The sequence below is a fragment of the Mytilus californianus genome, unplaced genomic scaffold, assembly GCF_021869535.1.
Source record: "Mytilus californianus isolate M0D057914Y unplaced genomic scaffold, xbMytCali1.0.p SCAF_5, whole genome shotgun sequence".
NCBI classification, from domain to species: Eukaryota; Metazoa; Mollusca; class Bivalvia; order Mytilida; family Mytilidae; genus Mytilus; species Mytilus californianus.
The window spans coordinates 92,368,234-92,387,246 of record NW_026262701.1 but is presented as its reverse complement, the minus strand read 5'-3'; the positions used below and the strand labels follow the sequence as shown (position 1 = coordinate 92,387,246).

The window sequence follows — 19,013 nt, the reverse complement described above, 5'->3', positions numbered from 1 at the left end:
TGAATTTTTCAAACAGAAGCATTTTACCGTTGCATGTTATATTTGGATTACAAAACAGCGGATTATTATATACATGTTGCACTTGAAAATCGATTTTGAAATTGGATTTTATTTTTTAATACGCGTTTATCATTTCTTGATAATAAAGTGGTAAGTGTTTAATCTGTTTTGAATTTAAATGCGTATAAACAATATCTTGTTTTAAATCCATATTATCGATTTTAGAGATAAAGTATTCAAACGCACCTTTCCAAATTGATTGACATTCAGGATCCAAATATTTTTTAAGAAATTTTAATCCAAAGGCTTGCATTTTTAGAAAAATATCAGGAATGTTTAATCCACCTTCCATTTTTGTACCTACTACACTTTGATATCTTACTAAATGTGATTTATTTTGCCAAAGAAACTTTATAACAATTAGACGGATTTCATTTTTAACTTTTTCCGGCAATGGACATATAGTTACAGTATAATATAACCTCGACATTATAAGGGAAGTTAAAACTATAGCTCGACCTGGTAAAGTTAAATCTCTTTTATTCCAAAAGAATAAAATTGTTTTATCTTTTTTATTTTATCTTTCCAGTTAAGAAGTTCACATAACTCTTTATCCTTTCCAACATATATGCCTAAGACTTTTGTTACATTTTCACATTTTTGTATTTGTAATTTATCTAACTCTGAATCAGTAAAACTGCCAGAACCTAAACTCATAATTTCAGATTTTTGTCTATTAATTTTAGCTCCAGAAGCCTCACTGTACAAATTAAGAACTTTGAAAGTTTCATTTACAGATTTTTTATTTGAAGTAAAAATATTTGTGTCATCTGCGTGTTGAAATATTTTAGCATTTACATTTGACTTTGGGATATTAACACTCTGAATATTTTCATTTTTAATTATAGCTTGACCTAATGGTTCTGCCACCAACACATAGAGGAGAGCAGAAACTGGACATCCTTGTTTTATTGAATTATTAAGTTTAACATACTTTGTAAGGAAACCATTACATTTTACACTGCTGTTTACATTGTTATAAAATATTTTAATCCACTGCATAAATTTAGGACCAAAACCAAATTTTTCTAAAACTAAAAACAGATAATCATGGTCAACTTTATCAAAAGCTTTTTCCTGGTCAACTTTAATAAGATAGGCTTCTAAATCATCATTTTCAATTATTTCAATTAGATCTCTTATACTTGATGTAGTGTCTGCAATGTCGCGGCCTAGTATGCAACATGTTTGAAAACTAGACACTAATTTCGGTAGAACAAATTTTAATCTATTGGACATTATTCTAGCAATTATTTTGTAGTCTACAGAAAGCAAGGATATCGGTCTAAAATTTTTTAATAATTTTTTATCCCCTTTGTTTTTATAAACTAAGTTTATTATACCATGCCGCATGGATCTTGTTAGTATATGTTCTTCTTCTATAACTTTAAAAAATTTAAGAAAAATCTCACCAAACAAATGAAAAAATTTACAAAAGAATTCAACTGTTAATCCATCAGGACCCAGAGATTTATTTTTTGACATGCCAAATAATGACGATTTAATTTCATGTAGAGTTAAATCGGTTTCTATATTTTCACTGTCTTCATCAGAAACTTTTTCAGAAATAAATTCCAAAATTTCTGTTGCCTTATCTTTATTTATTACTGTACTAGAGTATAACTCTTTATAAAATTTATGTACTTCTTCTAAAATTTCATCTGTAGTTTTTAAAATTTTGCCCTCGGTTGTTTTTAATTCTTTTATAGCGTTACTATTTTGTTTATATTTTTCAAGTTGCAAAATATATTTAGAACTTTTATCACCGTCTATAGCCCATTGGGCCTTTGAGCGCAAAATTGCACCTTTACAAATTTTATCTTCATATGTTTTAAGTTTTAGTTTCATTTCTTCGAACTTATTTACATCAAAATTTACATTATTTACCGCCATAGACGATAGTTTTTCGTATTCATTTTGAAGCTTAAAATATTCTGACTTTTCAATACGCGATTTATTTTGCGCATAGGATTTTGATAATTGTTTTATTTTAAATTTTAAATTGTCATACCAAATAAGCGGCTCATCATCAAAAAGTCTACAACTTTTTTCTTTTTCAATTAATCGTGAAATTTTTTGAACATAATCCTCGTCATGTAATAACAAATTATTAAATATCCATAACCCTGGGCCTCTCTCAATTTCAGTAAAATCTATATTTAGATTGACAAAAGAGTGGTCACTGAAAGTATTATGTTTATAATACACGTTTTTGACGAAGTGTGAATATGCTTTCGGAATAAAAATGTGGTCAATTCTACTTTGAATTAGGACATTTTGAACGATACGACGCCAAGAGAAGGTTCGTGCATTTTGATTTCTCGCTCGCCATACATCATACAAATTAAACATGTCACACATGTTTGTGAGTTCTTTGTATGCTTTATCTTGAGTGTGTACTGTTTTACCACAACGATCAAGATTTGACAGAGATGTATTCATACCACCTAGCAAAATTATATTTTCTGAATTCGTCATTTTAGAAGCAAGTTTCTCAAAAAACTTATTTTTTTCTTGCATAATGTTTTTAATTTGCAATTAATTATATCAATAGTTTTATCGTCCTGTTTAAAGGAAATATGGATACATCTACCGTCAAAACTTTGAATTTCGGACACTTGATTTTGTACTCTTTTGCTTACTAAAAAAGCAACACCTTGTCTCAGGTTTACACCATTACAAAAATATATTTTTCCTTCCCAAAATTTTTCAATATTTGGAATAATACCATCATCCCAAAAGGTTTCTTGGATACCAACAATATCAAAATAATTTTCTGAACAATATTTTGTAAAATTATGAAACTTTGTTACATCTCTGAGACCATTAGCATTTATGCTAACAATATTTACCATCAACAAGAAAAATAAACAATAAAGGTGTGTACCTATGAACTTGAACTTGGTTGATTAGGGGAGAGTTTAGACTTAGGATTAGACTTCATCTTCTTAATGTCCTCAGGGGTGAGGTTAGGGCTAGTAACTAAACGACGCCTTCTTTTTTTACCCATACTACGAGCCAGTTCCTCATCAGTAATTTCCATTTCTGATTCACTGGCAATCGAAGACTCTACATTTTTGTCATGATCACAATCAACCATGTCAACATTTGACTCATGAGAAACTTTCTCGTTCACTTTTTTGGACCCCCCTTTTTTATGCAAAATAATTATTTCATTGTCAATTAAATTGTCTTTTGAATGTTCATGTACTGTCATAACTTCAGTTTGTTCATCATCATCGTCAGGAGTATTGTTACTGGAATCAGTGTTAGGATTTTCATCTAGGTTTAGTTCATCTTGGGCAGTATTAACATCAGAATTTTCTTTTACATCTGTTGAATCATCACGGTCATCTAAATTTAGCGCATCATCTACATCATCTACATCATCACGATCATCATTCTTAACCTCTTCATCTTCTTCCATTTGTTCATCATTAGTTGCATTATCATTTTCGACATTAGAGTCTTCAGCTTTAGAGTCATTTTGGGGTTCAGTATCAGGACGATCATGACCCCATACAGGTTCACAAATACAGCTGGCTGGATATCGCTGACACTTATCACAGCGTGGTTTCGGACAATTGCGAGCCAAATGACCACTATCTTTGCAATGATAACACATATTGTCAGGGCATTTAATATAAACATGGCCGGACTCGAAGCATTTCGAGCAGACCCTTTTCTGATTGTCATGTAATACTCTTATGTATTCGTGCGAATTGACACCTGTAGAAAATTTCATACTGTACGGTAGACTTTGACGAAATTCTGGGAACCTTACTACTACGTACCTTGTACCATCTCCAATGGTCGTGCCAGGATGCATTTGGCGTTTAATAGGCGATATTAGTTCGGCACCGAAATCTTCAAGTTTTTTGGTAATTTCTTCATCCGTCACATAATATGACACATTAAGGAAGCTCACCATTTTTTGCTTTGAAAATACAGCGTTTGGCTTAAATTTCACATTGTTAACTTTGAACCCCGTGTCGCATAACAAATCAACAGCTTCTAATTCTTTAAGTGTTATTTCATACACGTTTCCGCTTTTAGGTACACAAGCCTCCACTACACCATCACCAACTTCTGCTTCTACACTATTTATAACCGACAAGGCCGAAACATTTTTATTGTCCCCAACATCAACAAAGACAGTCTGTTCCTTCACAGTTCTATTCGCCCCCATTTCACCAGGCATGGTGAAGGGAGGTTACGAAAACACTTTAAAATGTCAGAAATATGGAAAATAATTCACGATTCTCAAATGTAATGTCACTGGGAGTATTCACTTACACCTTAAAAGCCATGGATGGCTCGTCCAAAGACGAGAAAAATTTCGATTGAAAATCAGCTTTGAAAATTACGTCCTTCTTGCTGAATGTCCAAACCGGAAGTCCTGGCGCTCTAACCAACTGAGCTATGAAGGCTCCACGTTAAATGATTTGAAATATTCAATATTTATATCTAGACTTATTCTTCCGTGATCTATGGGCAAGTATATACAAGTGCATAAAGATAGACAGAGGAAAATTAACATTCTAGACGTTATGCAGTTGCTTCTGTTTTACTTTTCCTAAGTATGAGACGACACGGTCGATTTTATGTTCATACATCGATTTGTCTTTCTATCGTATCATCTTATCATATTTGTTGTTTCGGTCTATTGACATATTTATTGATAGATGAAGTTGCAAAACAGTTTTTTTGTCAATTACCTGTTTGTCATGACGCTAAATAACCAAAAAGATGTATTTATCTTTTCGAAGTCGAAAGTAACCACTAGATATAAGTATACAATTCTGATGTCTGAAACTATTCTGTCGCCATAGCTCAGTCGGTTGACGGCCAGACAGGGAATACCGAGGACCGCAGTTCGAATCTCACAATGGCTTTTTTTGAATTTGAGAGCAAAATTTCTCATTTGGAACTTAATGTTTTTGACATTTGCTGCAAGCCAGATTAAACGTTCAATTCGCATTTCTAAATGATATCAAAATTTGGCGATATAATTTGTCAACCTTTCGTATGGACGAGTCAAATCTTCGGTTGAAATTATTCATGATCCACTTCTTGTAATCCTTTAATTAACCATTCATTTATAGATGAAGCAGTTCAAATGAAATTGCATTTTAACAATTCAAATTATTGCTTAGCCTGCTCACAAACCAGTGTAACTGATCGAGATGCACTTTATGAAAGTTCTAAATGTTATCACGAATAGGGGGATAAATAAAGAGTAAGTGTACGTGAGGCAAAATAACAGAAAATGACAGCAAAAAAAATAGCCTTCAGAGAGAGTCGAACTCTCGACGTCCAGTTTACTAGACTGGCGCTCTAACCAACTGAGCGATGAAGGCTCCACGTTAAATGATTTGAAATATTCAATATTTATATCTAGACTTATTCTTCCGTGATCCACGGGCAAGTATATACAAGTGCATACAGATAGACAGAGGAAAATTAACATTCTAGACGTTATGCAGTTGCTTCTGTTTTACTTTTCCTAAGTATGAAACGACACGGTCGATTTTATGTTCATACATCGATTTGTCTTTCTATCGTATCATCTTATCATATTTGTTGTTTCGGTCTATTGACATATTTATTGATAGATGAAGTTGCAAAACAGTTTTTTTGTCAATTACCTGTTTGTCATGACGCTAAATAACCAAAAAGATGTACTTATCTTTTCGAAGTCGAAAGTAACCACTAGATATAAGTATACAATTCTGATGTCTGAAAATATTCTGTCGCCATAGCTCAGTCGGTTGACGGCCAGACAGGGAATACCGAGGACCGCAGTTCGAATCTCACAATGGCTTTTTGAATTTGAGAGCAAAATTTCTCATTTGGAACTTAATGTTTTTGACATTTGCTACAAGCCAGATCAAACGTTCAATTCGCATTTCTAAATGATATCAACATTTGGCGATATAATTTGTCAACCTTTCGTATGGACGAGTCAAATCTTCGGTTGAAATTATTCATGATCCACTTCTTGTAATCCTTTAATTAACCATTCATTTATAGATGAAGCAGTTCAAATGAAATTGCATTTTAACAATTCAAATTATTGCTTTGCCTGCTCACAAACCAGTGTAACTGATCGAGATGCACTTTATGAAAGTTCTAAATGTTATCACGAATAGGGGGATAAATAAAGAGTAAGTGTACGTGAGGCAAAATAACAGAAAATGACAGCAAAAAAAATAGCCTTCAGAGAGAGTCGAACTCTCGACCTCCAGTTTACTAGACTGGCGCTCTAACCAACTGAGCGATGAAGGCTCCACGTTAAATGATTTGAAATATTCAATATTTATATCTAGACTTATTCTTCCGTGATCCATGGGCAAGTATATACAAGTGCATACAGATAGACAGAGGAAAATTAACATTCTAGACGTTATGCAGTTGCTTCTGTTTTACTTTTCCTAAGTATGAGACGACACGGTCGATTTTATGTTCATACATCGATTTGTCTTTCTATCGTATCATCTTATCATATTTGTTGTTTCGGTCTATTGACATATTTATTGATAGATGAAGTTGCAAAACAGTTTTTTTGTCAATTACCTGTTTGTCATGACACTAAATTACCAAAAAGATGTACTTATCGTTTCGAAGTCGAAAGTAACCACTAGATATAAGTATACAATTCTGATGTCTGAAACTATTCTGTCGCCATAGCTCAGTCGGTTGACGGCCAGACAGGGAATACCGAGGACCGCAGTTCGAATCTCAAAATGGCTTTTTGAATTTGAGAGCAAAATTTCTCATTTGGAACTTAATGTTTTTGACATTTGCTACAAGTCAGATCAAACGTTCAATTCGCATTTCTAAATGATATCAAAATTTGGCGATATAATTTGTCAACCTTTCGTATGGACGAGTCAAATCTTCGGTTGAAATTATTCATGATCCACTTCTTGTAATCCTTTAATTAACCATTCATTTATAGATGAAGCAGTTCAAATGAAATTGCATTTTAACAATTCAAATTATTGCTTAGCCTGCTCACAAACCAGTGTAACACTGATCGAGATGCACTTTATGATAGTTCTAAATGTTATCACGAATAGGGGGATAAATAAAGAGTAAGTGTACGTGAGGCAAAATAACAGAAAATGACAGCAAAAAAATAGCCTTCAGAGAGAGTCGAACTCTCGACCTCCAGTTTACTAGACTGGCGATCTAACTAACTGAGCGATGAAGGCTCCACGTTAAATGATTTGAAATATTCAATATTTATATCTAGACTTATTCTTCCGTGATCTATGAGCAAGTATATACAAGTGCATACAGATAGACAGAGGAAAATTAACATTCTAGACGTTATGCAGTTGCTTCTGTTTTACTTTTCCTAAGTATGAGACGACACGGTCGATTTTATGTTCATACATCGATTTGTCTTTCTATCGTATCATCTTATCATATTTGTTGTTTCGGTCTATTGACATATTTATTGATAGATGAAGTTGCAAAACAGTTTTTTTGTCAATTACCTATGTGTCATGACGCTAAATAACCAAAAAGATGTACTTATCTTTTCGAAGTCGAAAGTAACCACTAGATATAAGTATACAATTCTGATACCTGAAACTATTCTTTCGCCATAGCTCAGTCGGTTGACGGCCAGACAGGGAATACCGAGGACCGCAGTTCGAATCTCACAATGGCTTTTTGAATTTGAGAGCAAAATTTCTCATTTGGAACTTAATGTTTTTGACATTTGCTACAAGTCAGATCAAACGTTCAATTCGCATTTCTAAATGATATCAAAATTTGGCGATATAATTTGTCAACCTTTCGTATGGACGAGTCAAATCTTCGGTTGAAATTATTCATGATCCACTTCTTGTAATCCTTTAATTAACCATTCATTTATAGATGAAGCAGTTCAAATGAAATTGCATTTTAACAATTCAAATTATTGCTTAGCCTGCTCACAAACCAGTGTAACTGATCGAGATGCACTTTATGATAGTTCTAAATGTTATCACGAATAGGGGGATAAATAAAGAGTAAGTGTACGTGAGGCAAAATAACAGAAAATGACTGCAAAAAAATAGCCTTCAGAGAGAGTCGAACTCTCGACCTCCAGTTTATTAGACTGGCGCTCTTACCAACTGATCTATGAAGGCTCCACGTTAAATGATTTGAAATATTCAATATTTATATCTAGACTTATTCTTCCGTGATCTATGGGCAAGTATATACAAGTGCATACAGATAGACAGAGGAAAATTAACATTCTAGACGTTATGCAGTTGCTTCTGTTTTACTTTTCCTAAGTATGAGACGACACGGTCGATTTTATGTTCATACATCGATTTGTCTTTCTATCGTATCATCTTATCATATTTGTTGTTTCGGTCTATTGACATATTTATTGATAGATGAAGTTGCAAAACAGTTTTTTTGTCAATTACCTGTTTGTCATGACGCTAAATAATCAAAAAGATGTACTTATCTTTTCGAAGTCGAAAGTAACCACTAGATATAAGTATACAATTCTGATGTCTGAAAATATTCTGTCGCCATAGCTCAGTCGGTTGACGGCCAGACAGGGAATACCGAGGACCGCAGTTCGAATCTCACAATGGCTTTTTGAATTTGAGAGCAAAATTTCTCATTTGGAACTTAATGTTTTTAACATTTGCTACAAGTCAGATCAAACGTTCAATTCGCATTTCACTATGATATCAAAATTTGGCGATATAATTTGTCAACCTTTCGTATGGACGAGTCAAATCTTCGGTTGAAATTATTCATGATCCACTTCTTGTAATCCTTTAATTAACCATTCATTTATAGATGAAGCAGTTCAAATGAAATTGCATTTTAACAATTCAAATTATTGCTTAGCCTGCTCACAAACCAGTGTAACTGATCGAGATGCACTTTATGATAGTTCTAAATGTTATCACGAATAGGGGGATAAATAAAGAGCAAGTGTACGTGAGGCAAAATAACAGAATATGACAGCAAAAAAATAGCCTTCAGAGAGAGTCGAACTCTCGACCTCCAGTTTATTAGACTGGCGCTCTAACCAACTGATCTATGAAGGCTCCACGTTAAATGATTTGAAATATTCAATATTCATATCTAGACTTATTCTTCCGTGATCTATGGGCAAGTATATACAAGTGCATACAGATAGACAGAGGAAAATTAACATTCTAGACGTTATGCAGTTGCTTCTGTTTTACTTTTCCTAAGTATGAGACGACACGGTCGATTTTATGTTCATACATCGATTTGTCTTTCTATCGTATCATCTTATCATATTTGTTGTTTCGGTCTATTGACATATTTATTGATAGATGAAGTTGCAAAACAGTTTTTTTGTCAATTACCTGTTTGTCATGACGCTAAATAACCAAAAAGATGTACTTATCGTTTCGAAGTCGAAAGTAACCACTAGATATAAGTATACAATTCCTGATGTCTGAAACTATTCTGTCGCCATAGCTCAGTCGGTTGACGGCCAGACAGGGAATACCGAGGACCGCAGTTCGAATCTCACAATGGCTTTTTGAATTTGAGAGCAAAATTTCTCATTTGGAACTTAATGTTTTTGACATTTGCTACAAGCCAGATCAAACGTTCAATTCGCATTTCTAAATGATATCAAAATTTGGCGATATAATTTGTCAACCTTTCGTATGGACGAGTCAAATCTTCGGTTGAAATTATTCATGATCCACTTCTTGTAATCCTTTAATTAACCATTCATTTATAGATGAAGCAGTTCAAATGAAATTGCATTTTAACAATTCAAATTATTGCTTAGCCTGCTCACAAACCAGTGTAACTGATCGAGATGCACTTTATGAAAGTTCTAAATGTTATCACGAATAGGGGGATAAATAAAGAGTAAGTGTACGTGAGGCAAAATAACAGAAAATGACAGCAAAAAAATAGCCTTCAGAGAGAGTCGAACTCTCGACCTCCAGTTTACTAGACTGGCGCTCTAACCAACTGATCTATGAAGGCTCCACGTTAAATGATTTGAAATATTCAATATTTATATCTAGACTTATTCTTCCGTGATCTATGGGCAAGTATATACAAGTGCATACAGATAGACAGAGGAAAATTAACATTCTAGACGTTATGCAGTTGCTTTTGTTTTACTTTTCCTAAGTATGAGACGACACGGTCGATTTTATGTTCATACATCGATTTGTCTTTCTATCGTATCATCTTATCATATTTGTTGTTTCGGTCTATTGACATATTTATTGATAGATGAAGTTGCAAAACAGTTTTTTTGTCAATTACCTGTTTGTCATGACGCTAAATTACCAAAAAGATGTACTTATCGTTTCGAAGTCGAAAGTAACCACTAGATATAAGAATACAATTCTGATGTCTGAAACTATTCTGTCGCCATAGCTCAGTCGGTTGACGGCCAGACAGGGAATACCGAGGACCGCATTTCGAATCTCACAATGGCTTTTTGAATTTGAGAACAAAATTTCTCATTTGGAACTTAATGTTTTTGACATTTGCTACAAGTCAGATCAAACGTTCAATTCGCATTTCTAAATGATATCAAAATTTGGCGATATAATTTGTCAACCTTTCGTATGGACGAGTCAAATATTCGGTTGAAATTATTCATGATCCACTTCTTGTAATCCTTTAATTAACCATTCATTTATAGATGAATCAGTTCAAATGAAATTGCATTTTAACAATTCAAATTATTGCTTAGCCTGCTCACAAACCAGTGTAACTGATCGAGATGCACTTTATGAAAGTTCTAAATGTTATCACGAATAGGGGGATAAATAAAGAGTAAGTGTACGTGAGGCAAAATAACAGAAATTGACAGCAAAAAAATAGCCTTCAGAGAGAGTCGAACTCTCGACCTCCAGTTTACTAGACTGGCGCTCTAACCAACTGATCTATGAAGGCTCCACGTTAAATGATTTGAAATATTCAATATTTATATCTAGACTTATTCTTCCGTGATCTATGGGCAAGTATATACAAGTGCATACAGATGGACAGAGGAAAATTAACATTCTAGACGTTATGCAGTTGCTTCTGTTTTACTTTTCCTAAGTATGAGACGACACGGTCGATTTTATATTCATTCATCGATTTGTCTTTCTATCGTATCATCTTATCATATTTGTTGTTTCGGTCTATTGACATATTTATTGATAGATGAAGTTGCAAAACAGTTTTTTTGTCAATTACCTGTTTGTCATGACGCTAAATAACCAAAAAGATCTACTTATCGTTTCGAAGTCGAAAGTAACCACTAGATATAAGTATACAATTCTGATGTCTGAAACTATTCTGTCGCCATAGCTCAGTCGGTTGACGGCCAGACAGGGAATACCGAGGACCGCATTTCGAATCTCACAATGGCTTTTTGAATTTGAGAGCAAAATTTCTCATTTGGAACTTAATGTTTTTGACATTTGCTACAAGCCAGATCAAACGTTCAATTCGCATTTCACTATGATATCAAAATTTGGCGATATAATTTGTCAACCTTTCGTATGGACGAGTCAAATCTTCGGTTGAAATTATTCATGATCCACTTCTTGTAATCCTTTAATTAACCATTCATTTATAGATGAAGCAGTTCAAATGAAATTGCATTTTAACAATTCAAATTATTGCTTAGCCTGCTCACAAACCAGTGTAACTGATCGAGATGCACTTTATGATAGTTCTAAATGTTATCACGAATAGGGGGATAAATAAAGAGTAAGTGTACGTGAGGCAAAATAACAGAAAATGACAGCAAAAAAATAGCCTTCAGAGAGAGTCGAACTCTCGACCTCCAGTTTACTAGACTAGCTGGCGCTCTAACCAACTGAGCTATGAAGGCTCCACGTTAAATGATTTGAAATATTCAATATTTATATCTAGACTTATTCTTCCGTGATCTATGGGCAAGTATATACAAGTGCATACAGATAGACAGAGGAAAATTAACATTCTAGACGTTATGCAGTTGCTTCTGTTTTACTTTTCCTAAGTATGAGACGACACGGTCGATTTTATGTTCATACATCGATTTGTCTTTCTATCGTATCATCTTATCATATTTGTTGTTTCGGTCTATTGACATATTTATTGATAGATGAAGTTGCAAAACAGTTTTTTTGTCAATTACCTGTTTGTCATGACGCTAAATAACCAAAAAGATGTACTTATCTTTTCGAAGTCGAAAGTAACCACTAGATATAAGTATACAATTCTGATGTCTGAAACTATTCTGTCGCCATAGCTCAGTCGGTTGACGGCCAGACAGGGAATACCGAGGACCGCATTTCGAATCTCACAATGGCTTTTTGAATTTGAGAACAAAATTTCTCATTTGGAACTTAATGTTTTTGACATTTGCTACAAGCCAGATCAAACGTTCAATTCGCATTTCTAAATGATATCAAAATTTGGCGATATAATTTGTCAACCTTTCGTATGGACGAGTCAAATCTTCGGTTGAAATTATTCATGATCCACTTCTTGTAATCCTTTAATTAACCATTCATTTATAGATGAAGCAGTTCAAATGAAATTGCATTTTAACAATTCAAATTATTGCTTAGCCTGCTCACAAACCAGTGTAACTGATCGAGATGCACTTTATGAAAGTTCTAAATGTTATCACGAATAGGGGGATAAATAAAGAGTAAGTGTACGTGAGGCAAAATAACAGAAAATGACAGCAAAAAAATAGCCTTCAGAGAGAGTCGAACTCTCGACCTCCAGTTTACTAGACTGGCGCTCTAACCAACTGATCTATGAAGGCTCCACGTTAAATGATTTGAAATATTCAATATTTATATCTAGACTTATTCTTCCGTGATCTATGGGCAAGTATATACAAGTGCATACAGATAGACAGAGGAAAATTAACATTCTAGACGTTATGCAGTTGCTTCTGTTTTACTTTTCCTAAGTATGAGACGACACGGTCGATTTTATATTCATTCATCGATTTGTCTTTCTATCGTATCATCTTATCATATTTGTTGTTTCGGTCTATTGACATATTTATTGATAGATGAAGTTGCAAAACAGTTTTTTTGTCAATTACCTGTTTGTCATGACGCTAAATAACCAAAAAGATCTACTTATCGTTTCGAAGTCGAAAGTAACCACTAGATATAAGTATACAATTCTGATGTCTGAAACTATTCTGTCGCCATAGCTCAGTCGGTTGACGGCCAGACAGGGAATACCGAGGACCGCATTTCGAATCTCACAATGGCTTTTTGAATTTGAGAGCAAAATTTCTCATTTGGAACTTAATGTTTTTGACATTTGCTACAAGCCAGATCAAACGTTCAATTCGCATTTCACTATGATATCAAAACTTGGCGATATAATTTGTCAACCTTTCGTATGGACGAGTCAAATCTTCGGCTGAAATTATTCATGATCCACTTCTTGTAATCATTTAATTAACCATTCATTTATAGATGAAGCAGTTCAAATGAAATTGCATTTTAACAATTCAAATTATTGCTTAGCCTGCTCACAAACCAGTGTAACTGATCGAGATGCACTTTATGATAGTTCTAAATGTTATCACGAATAGGGGGATAAATAAAGAGTAAGTGTACGTGAGGCAAAATAACAGAAAATGACAGCAAAAAAATAGCCTTCAGAGAGAGTCGAACTCTCGACCTCCAGTTTACTAGACTAGCTGGCGCTCTAACCAACTGAGCTATGAAGGCTCCACGTTAAATGATTTGAAATATTCAATATTTATATCTAGACTTATTCTTCCGTGATCTATGGGCAAGTATATACAAGTGCATACAGATAGACAGAGGAAAATTAACATTCTAGACGTTATGCAGTTGCTTCTGTTTTACTTTTCCTAAGTATGAGACGACACGGTCGATTTTATGTTCATACATCGATTTGTCTTTCTATCGTATCATCTTATCATATTTGTTGTTTCGGTCTATTGACATATTTATTGATAGATGAAGTTGCAAAACAGTTTTTTTGTCAATTACCTGTTTGTCATGACGCTAAATAACCAAAAAGATGTACTTATCTTTTCGAAGTCGAAAGTAACCACTAGATATAAGTATACAATTCTGATGTCTGAAACTATTCTGTCGCCATAGCTCAGTCGGTTGACGGCCAGACAGGGAATACCGAGGACCGCAGTTCGAATCTCACAATGGCTTTTTGAATTTGAGAGCAAAATTTCTCATTTGGAACTTAATGTTTTTGACATTTGCTACAAGCCAGATCAAACGTTCAATTCGCATTTCTAAATGATATCAAAATTTGGCGATATAATTTGTCAACCTTTCGTATGGACGAGTCAAATCTTCGGTTGAAATTATTCATGATCCACTTCTTGTAATCCTTTAATTAACCATTCATTTATAGATGAAGCAGTTCAAATGAAATTGCATTTTAACAATTCAAATTATTGCTTAGCCTGCTCACAAACCAGTGTAACTGATCGAGATGCACTTTATGAAAGTTCTAAATGTTATCACGAATAGGGGGATAAATAAAGAGTAAGTGTACGTGAGGCAAAATAACAGAAAATGACAGCAAAAAAATAGCCTTCAGAGAGAGTCGAACTCTCGACCTCCAGTTTACTAGACTGGCGCTCTAACCAACTGAGCTATGAAGGCTCCACGTTAAATGATTTGAAATATTCAATATTTATATCTAGACTTATTCTTCCGTGATCTATGGGCAAGTATATACAAGTGCATACAGATAGACAGAGGAAAATTAACATTCTAGACGTTATGCAGTTGCTTCTGTTTTACTTTTCCTAAGTATGAGACGACACGGTCGATTTTATGTTCATACATCGATTTGTCTTTCTATCGTATCATCTTATCATATTTGTTGTTTCGGTCTATTGACATATTTATTGATAGATGAAGTTGCAAAACAGTTTTTTGTCAATTACCTGTTTGTCATGACGCTAAATAACCAAAAAGATGTACTTATCTTTTCGAAGTCGAAAGTAACCACTAGATATAAGTATACAATTCTGATGTCTGAAACTATTCTGTCGCCATAGCTCAGTCGGTTGACGGCCAGACAGGGAATACCGAGGACCGCAGTTCGAATCTCACAATGGCTTTTTGAATTTGAGAGCAAAATTTCTCATTTGGAACTTAAATGTTTTTGACATTTGCTACAAGCCAGATCAAACGTTCAATTCGCATTTCTAAATGATATCAAAATTTGGCGATATAATTTGTCAACCTTTCGTATGGACGAGTCAAATCTTCGGTTGAAATTATTCATGATCCACTTCTTGTAATCCTTTAATTAACCATTCATTTATAGATGAAGCAGTTCAAATGAAATTGCATTTTAACAATTCAAATTATTGCTTAGCCTGCTCACAAACCAGTGTAACTGATCGAGATGCACTATATGAAAGTTCTAAATGTTATCACGAATAGGGGGATAAATAAAGAGTAAGTGTACGTGAGGCAAAATGACAGCAAAAAAATAGCCTTCAGAGAGAGTCGAACTCTCGACCTCCAGTTTACTAGACTGGCGCTCTAACCAACTGAGCTATGAAGGCTCCACGTTAAATGATTTGAAATATTCAATATTTATATCTAGACTTATTCTTCCGTGATCTATGGGCAAGTATATACAAGTGCATACAGATAGACAGAGGAAAATTAACATTCTAGACGTTATGCAGTTGCTTCTGTTTTACTTTTCCTAAGTATGAGACGACACGGTCGATTTTATGTTCATACATCGATTTGTCTTTCTATCGTATCATCTTATCATATTTGTTGTTTCGGTCTATTGACATATTTATTGATAGATGAAGTTGCAAAACAGTTTTTTGTCAATTACCTGTTTGTCATGACGCTAAATAACCAAAAAGATGTACTTATCTTTTCGAAGTCGAAAGTAACCACTAGATATAAGTTAGTCCGAGAATACTCTGACGTCCAACGGCTGTTTTGCCAGACAAGCTGGGGCCGTGGGACGTCAGAGCTCGTCCCATATCAAAAAGTGGATATTTGCCCGTCCAAAATAGATGCGCTGCTTCGTCGCTTCTGGTGTCAACGGACGGCCTTGGAATTATATAAATTGGGTATCAATTTGTTCATTTTTCATTTATCTCTGCATTTATGTAAGTTTCACCTACCTGCCACCCTTTATTTTCTCATATTTAGACAGTTTTCACAGTGACCCATCGATTCAGACATTTTTACTTTTATTTTCAAATGAACGTCAAGTTACGAGAGATTTTGCGACCTCGAGACTCAAATATGCAAATATTTATACTTTTTTCACCTCCTTCATAGGAGATCGATATTTAACATTTAGTAGCCAACCACGATTTTTCACCTCCTTTACAGGAGATCAGTATTAAGCATTTGGTGCCAACCACGATAACATTCGGAAGCTCTCGGATATTTACATTGCTTGCATCGTAAATGAGCGAGGTGTTAGATTATATATTCATATTGACCTAGGGTCATATGGATACATCATTTCCCATAGTCCATTGTGCCTTACTTTTTTCTCGTGATCACATGACAATCTTTCAAAATGAAAGTCAAAATGCCAGAATCGGTGGGTCACTGTGAAAACTGTCTAAATATGAGAAAATAAAGGGTGGCAGGTAGGTGAAACTTACATAAATGAAGAGATAAATGAAAAATGAACAAATTGATACCCGATTTATATAATTCCAAGGCCGTCCGTTGGCACCAGAAGCGACGAAGCAGAGCATCTATTTTGGACGGGCAAATATCCACTTTTTGATATGGGACGAGCTCTGACGTCCCACGGCCCCAGCTTGTCTGGCAAAACAGCCGTTGGACGTAAGAGTAATCTCGGACTAGATATAAGTATACAATTCTGATGTCTGAAACTATTCTGTCGCCATAGCTCAGTCGGTTGACGGCCAGACAGGGAATACCGAGGACCGCAGTTCGAATCTCACAATGGCTTTTTGAATTTGAGAGCAAAATTTCTCATTTGGAACTTAATGTTTTTGACATTTGCTACAAGCCAGATCAAACGTTCAATTCGCATTTCTAAATGATATCAAAATTTGGCGATATAATTTGTCAATCTTTCGTATGGACGAGTCAAATCTTCGGTTGAAATTATTCATGATCCACTTCTTGTAATCCTTTAATTAACCATTCATTTATAGATGAAGCAGTTCAAATGAAATTGCATTTTAACAATTCAAATTATTGCTTAGCCTGTTCACAAACCAGTGTAACTGATCGAGATGCACTTTATGAAAGTTCTAAATGTTATCACGAATAGGGGGATAAATAAAGAGTAAGTGTACGTGAGGCAAAATAACAGAAAATGACAGCAAAAAAATAGCCTTCAGAGAGAGTTGAACTCTCGACCTCCAGTTTACTAGACTGGCGCTCTAACCAACTGAGCTATGAAGGCTCCACGTTAAATGATTTGAAATATTCAATATTTATATCTAGACTTATTCTTCCGTGATCTATGGGCAAGTATATACAAGTGCATACAGATAGACAGAGGAAAATTAACATTCTAGACGTTATGCAGTTGCTTCTGTTTTACTTTTCCTAAGTATGAGACGACACGGTCGATTTCATGTTCATACATCGATTTGTCTTTCTATCGTATCATCTTATCATATTTGTTGTTTCGGTCTATTGACATATTTATTGATAGATGAAGTTGCAAAACAGTTTTTTGTCAATTACCTGTTTGTCATGACGCTAAATAACCAAAAAGATGTACTTATCTTTTCGAAGTCGAAAGTAACCACTAGATATAAGTATACAATTCTGATGTCTGAAACTATTCTGTCGCCATAGCTCAGTCGGTTGACGGACAGACAGGGACTACCGAGGACCGGTTCGAATCTCACAATGGCTTTTTGAATTTGAGAGCAAAATTTCTCATTTGGAACTTAATGTTTTTGACATTTGCTACAAGCCAGATCAAACGTTCAATTCGCATTTCTAAATGATATCAAAATTTGGCGATATAATTTATCAACCTTTCGTATGGACGAGTCAAATCTTCAGTTGAAATTATTCGTGATCCACTTCTTGTAATCCTTTAATTAACCATTCATTTATAGATGAAGCAGTTCAAATGAAATTGCATTTTAACAATTCAAATTATTGCTTAGCCTGCTCACAAACCAGTGTAACTGATCGAGATGCACTTTATGAAAGTTCTAAATGTTATCACGAATAGGGGGATAAATAAAGAGTAAGTGTACGTGAGGCAAAATAACAGAAAATGACTGCAAAAAAATAGCCTTCAGAGAGAGTCGAACTCTCGACCTCCAGTTTACTAGACTGGCGCTCTAACTTTTTATCATTAATAAAATTTTTATTACATATTTACATACTGTCACCATGAGACATTCCTCTTTGGTGAGAAGTTTTCTATATACAGAGTTGTTATTAGTTATCCTCCTACATTAGTAAAAAATAAAATACATCTAGATGAGACACGTTAAAAACTTTAAAAATAGTATAGCATATTAGTCCCAATTTATTTTAAAGTGATTCATTCATCAAAAGGGTATATGAATTGAACAGGACAGATTCAATATAAGTTATATATTGAAAGCGAGACAACTCTAAAATATTTTCAAAAGTCGAACACACCTAAATGCGATCGATAATTTTACATTGGAATGTGATCTTTTGTTCTAACAACCAATCAAATTGAAGTAACTGTCTAGACAAACAAAACTATGTTGTCGTTTTTAATATTCAATAAAGTGTTATTGTGTAAAAAATACTTATAGAATAATTGTCTTTGTTGTGTCATTTTATGATACGTGTATGCGTATTCAATGTATTTTTTAATTGTGTACTTGAATAAACGAAGTGCATCTATGTCTTTGTCATGAAAAACTTTTAAATTCCGTGATTTGAATATGCAAAGTCGGGCTACACTAAGGAAAAAATTTAAAAAATAAGTATTAATAA

The 19,013-nt window shown here is 34.2% G+C and overlaps 1 protein-coding gene and 13 non-coding genes across 14 annotated transcripts; all 14 read right to left on the bottom strand.

Moving 5' to 3' along the window:
• Positions 1-2,947: 2,947 nt before the first annotated feature.
• LOC127702816 (uncharacterized) lies at positions 2,948-3,685 on the bottom strand. Its single transcript, XM_052207115.1, has one exon. It carries the CDS (start codon positions 3,683-3,685, stop codon positions 2,948-2,950), a length of 738 nt encoding a protein of 245 aa, XP_052063075.1.
• A 1,661-nt stretch (positions 3,686-5,346) lies between these two features.
• Positions 5,347-5,420, bottom strand: Trnat-agu (transfer RNA threonine (anticodon AGU)). The gene has a single exon. It is a non-coding gene; the product is annotated as a tRNA-Thr (tRNA).
• An 854-nt stretch (positions 5,421-6,274) lies between these two features.
• Positions 6,275-6,348, bottom strand: Trnat-agu (transfer RNA threonine (anticodon AGU)). The gene has a single exon. It is a non-coding gene; the product is annotated as a tRNA-Thr (tRNA).
• Positions 6,349-7,203: 855 nt separating this feature from the next.
• Positions 7,204-7,277, bottom strand: Trnat-agu (transfer RNA threonine (anticodon AGU)). Its single transcript has one exon. It is a non-coding gene; the product is annotated as a tRNA-Thr (tRNA).
• An 853-nt stretch (positions 7,278-8,130) lies between these two features.
• Trnai-aau (transfer RNA isoleucine (anticodon AAU)) lies at positions 8,131-8,204 on the bottom strand. Its single transcript has one exon. It is a non-coding gene; the product is annotated as a tRNA-Ile (tRNA).
• Positions 8,205-9,057: 853 nt separating this feature from the next.
• Positions 9,058-9,131, bottom strand: Trnai-aau (transfer RNA isoleucine (anticodon AAU)). The gene has a single exon. It is a non-coding gene; the product is annotated as a tRNA-Ile (tRNA).
• An 854-nt stretch (positions 9,132-9,985) lies between these two features.
• Trnat-agu (transfer RNA threonine (anticodon AGU)) lies at positions 9,986-10,059 on the bottom strand. The gene has a single exon. It is a non-coding gene; the product is annotated as a tRNA-Thr (tRNA).
• An 853-nt stretch (positions 10,060-10,912) lies between these two features.
• Trnat-agu (transfer RNA threonine (anticodon AGU)) lies at positions 10,913-10,986 on the bottom strand. The gene has a single exon. It is a non-coding gene; the product is annotated as a tRNA-Thr (tRNA).
• Positions 10,987-11,839: 853 nt separating this feature from the next.
• Trnat-agu (transfer RNA threonine (anticodon AGU)) lies at positions 11,840-11,917 on the bottom strand. The gene has a single exon. It is a non-coding gene; the product is annotated as a tRNA-Thr (tRNA).
• Positions 11,918-12,770: 853 nt separating this feature from the next.
• Trnat-agu (transfer RNA threonine (anticodon AGU)) lies at positions 12,771-12,844 on the bottom strand. The gene has a single exon. It is a non-coding gene; the product is annotated as a tRNA-Thr (tRNA).
• An 853-nt stretch (positions 12,845-13,697) lies between these two features.
• Positions 13,698-13,775, bottom strand: Trnat-agu (transfer RNA threonine (anticodon AGU)). The gene has a single exon. It is a non-coding gene; the product is annotated as a tRNA-Thr (tRNA).
• Positions 13,776-14,628: 853 nt separating this feature from the next.
• Trnat-agu (transfer RNA threonine (anticodon AGU)) lies at positions 14,629-14,702 on the bottom strand. The gene has a single exon. It is a non-coding gene; the product is annotated as a tRNA-Thr (tRNA).
• An 843-nt stretch (positions 14,703-15,545) lies between these two features.
• Trnat-agu (transfer RNA threonine (anticodon AGU)) lies at positions 15,546-15,619 on the bottom strand. The gene has a single exon. It is a non-coding gene; the product is annotated as a tRNA-Thr (tRNA).
• A 1,785-nt stretch (positions 15,620-17,404) lies between these two features.
• Positions 17,405-17,478, bottom strand: Trnat-agu (transfer RNA threonine (anticodon AGU)). Its single transcript has one exon. It is a non-coding gene; the product is annotated as a tRNA-Thr (tRNA).
• Between the last annotated feature and the right edge of the window lie 1,535 nt (positions 17,479-19,013).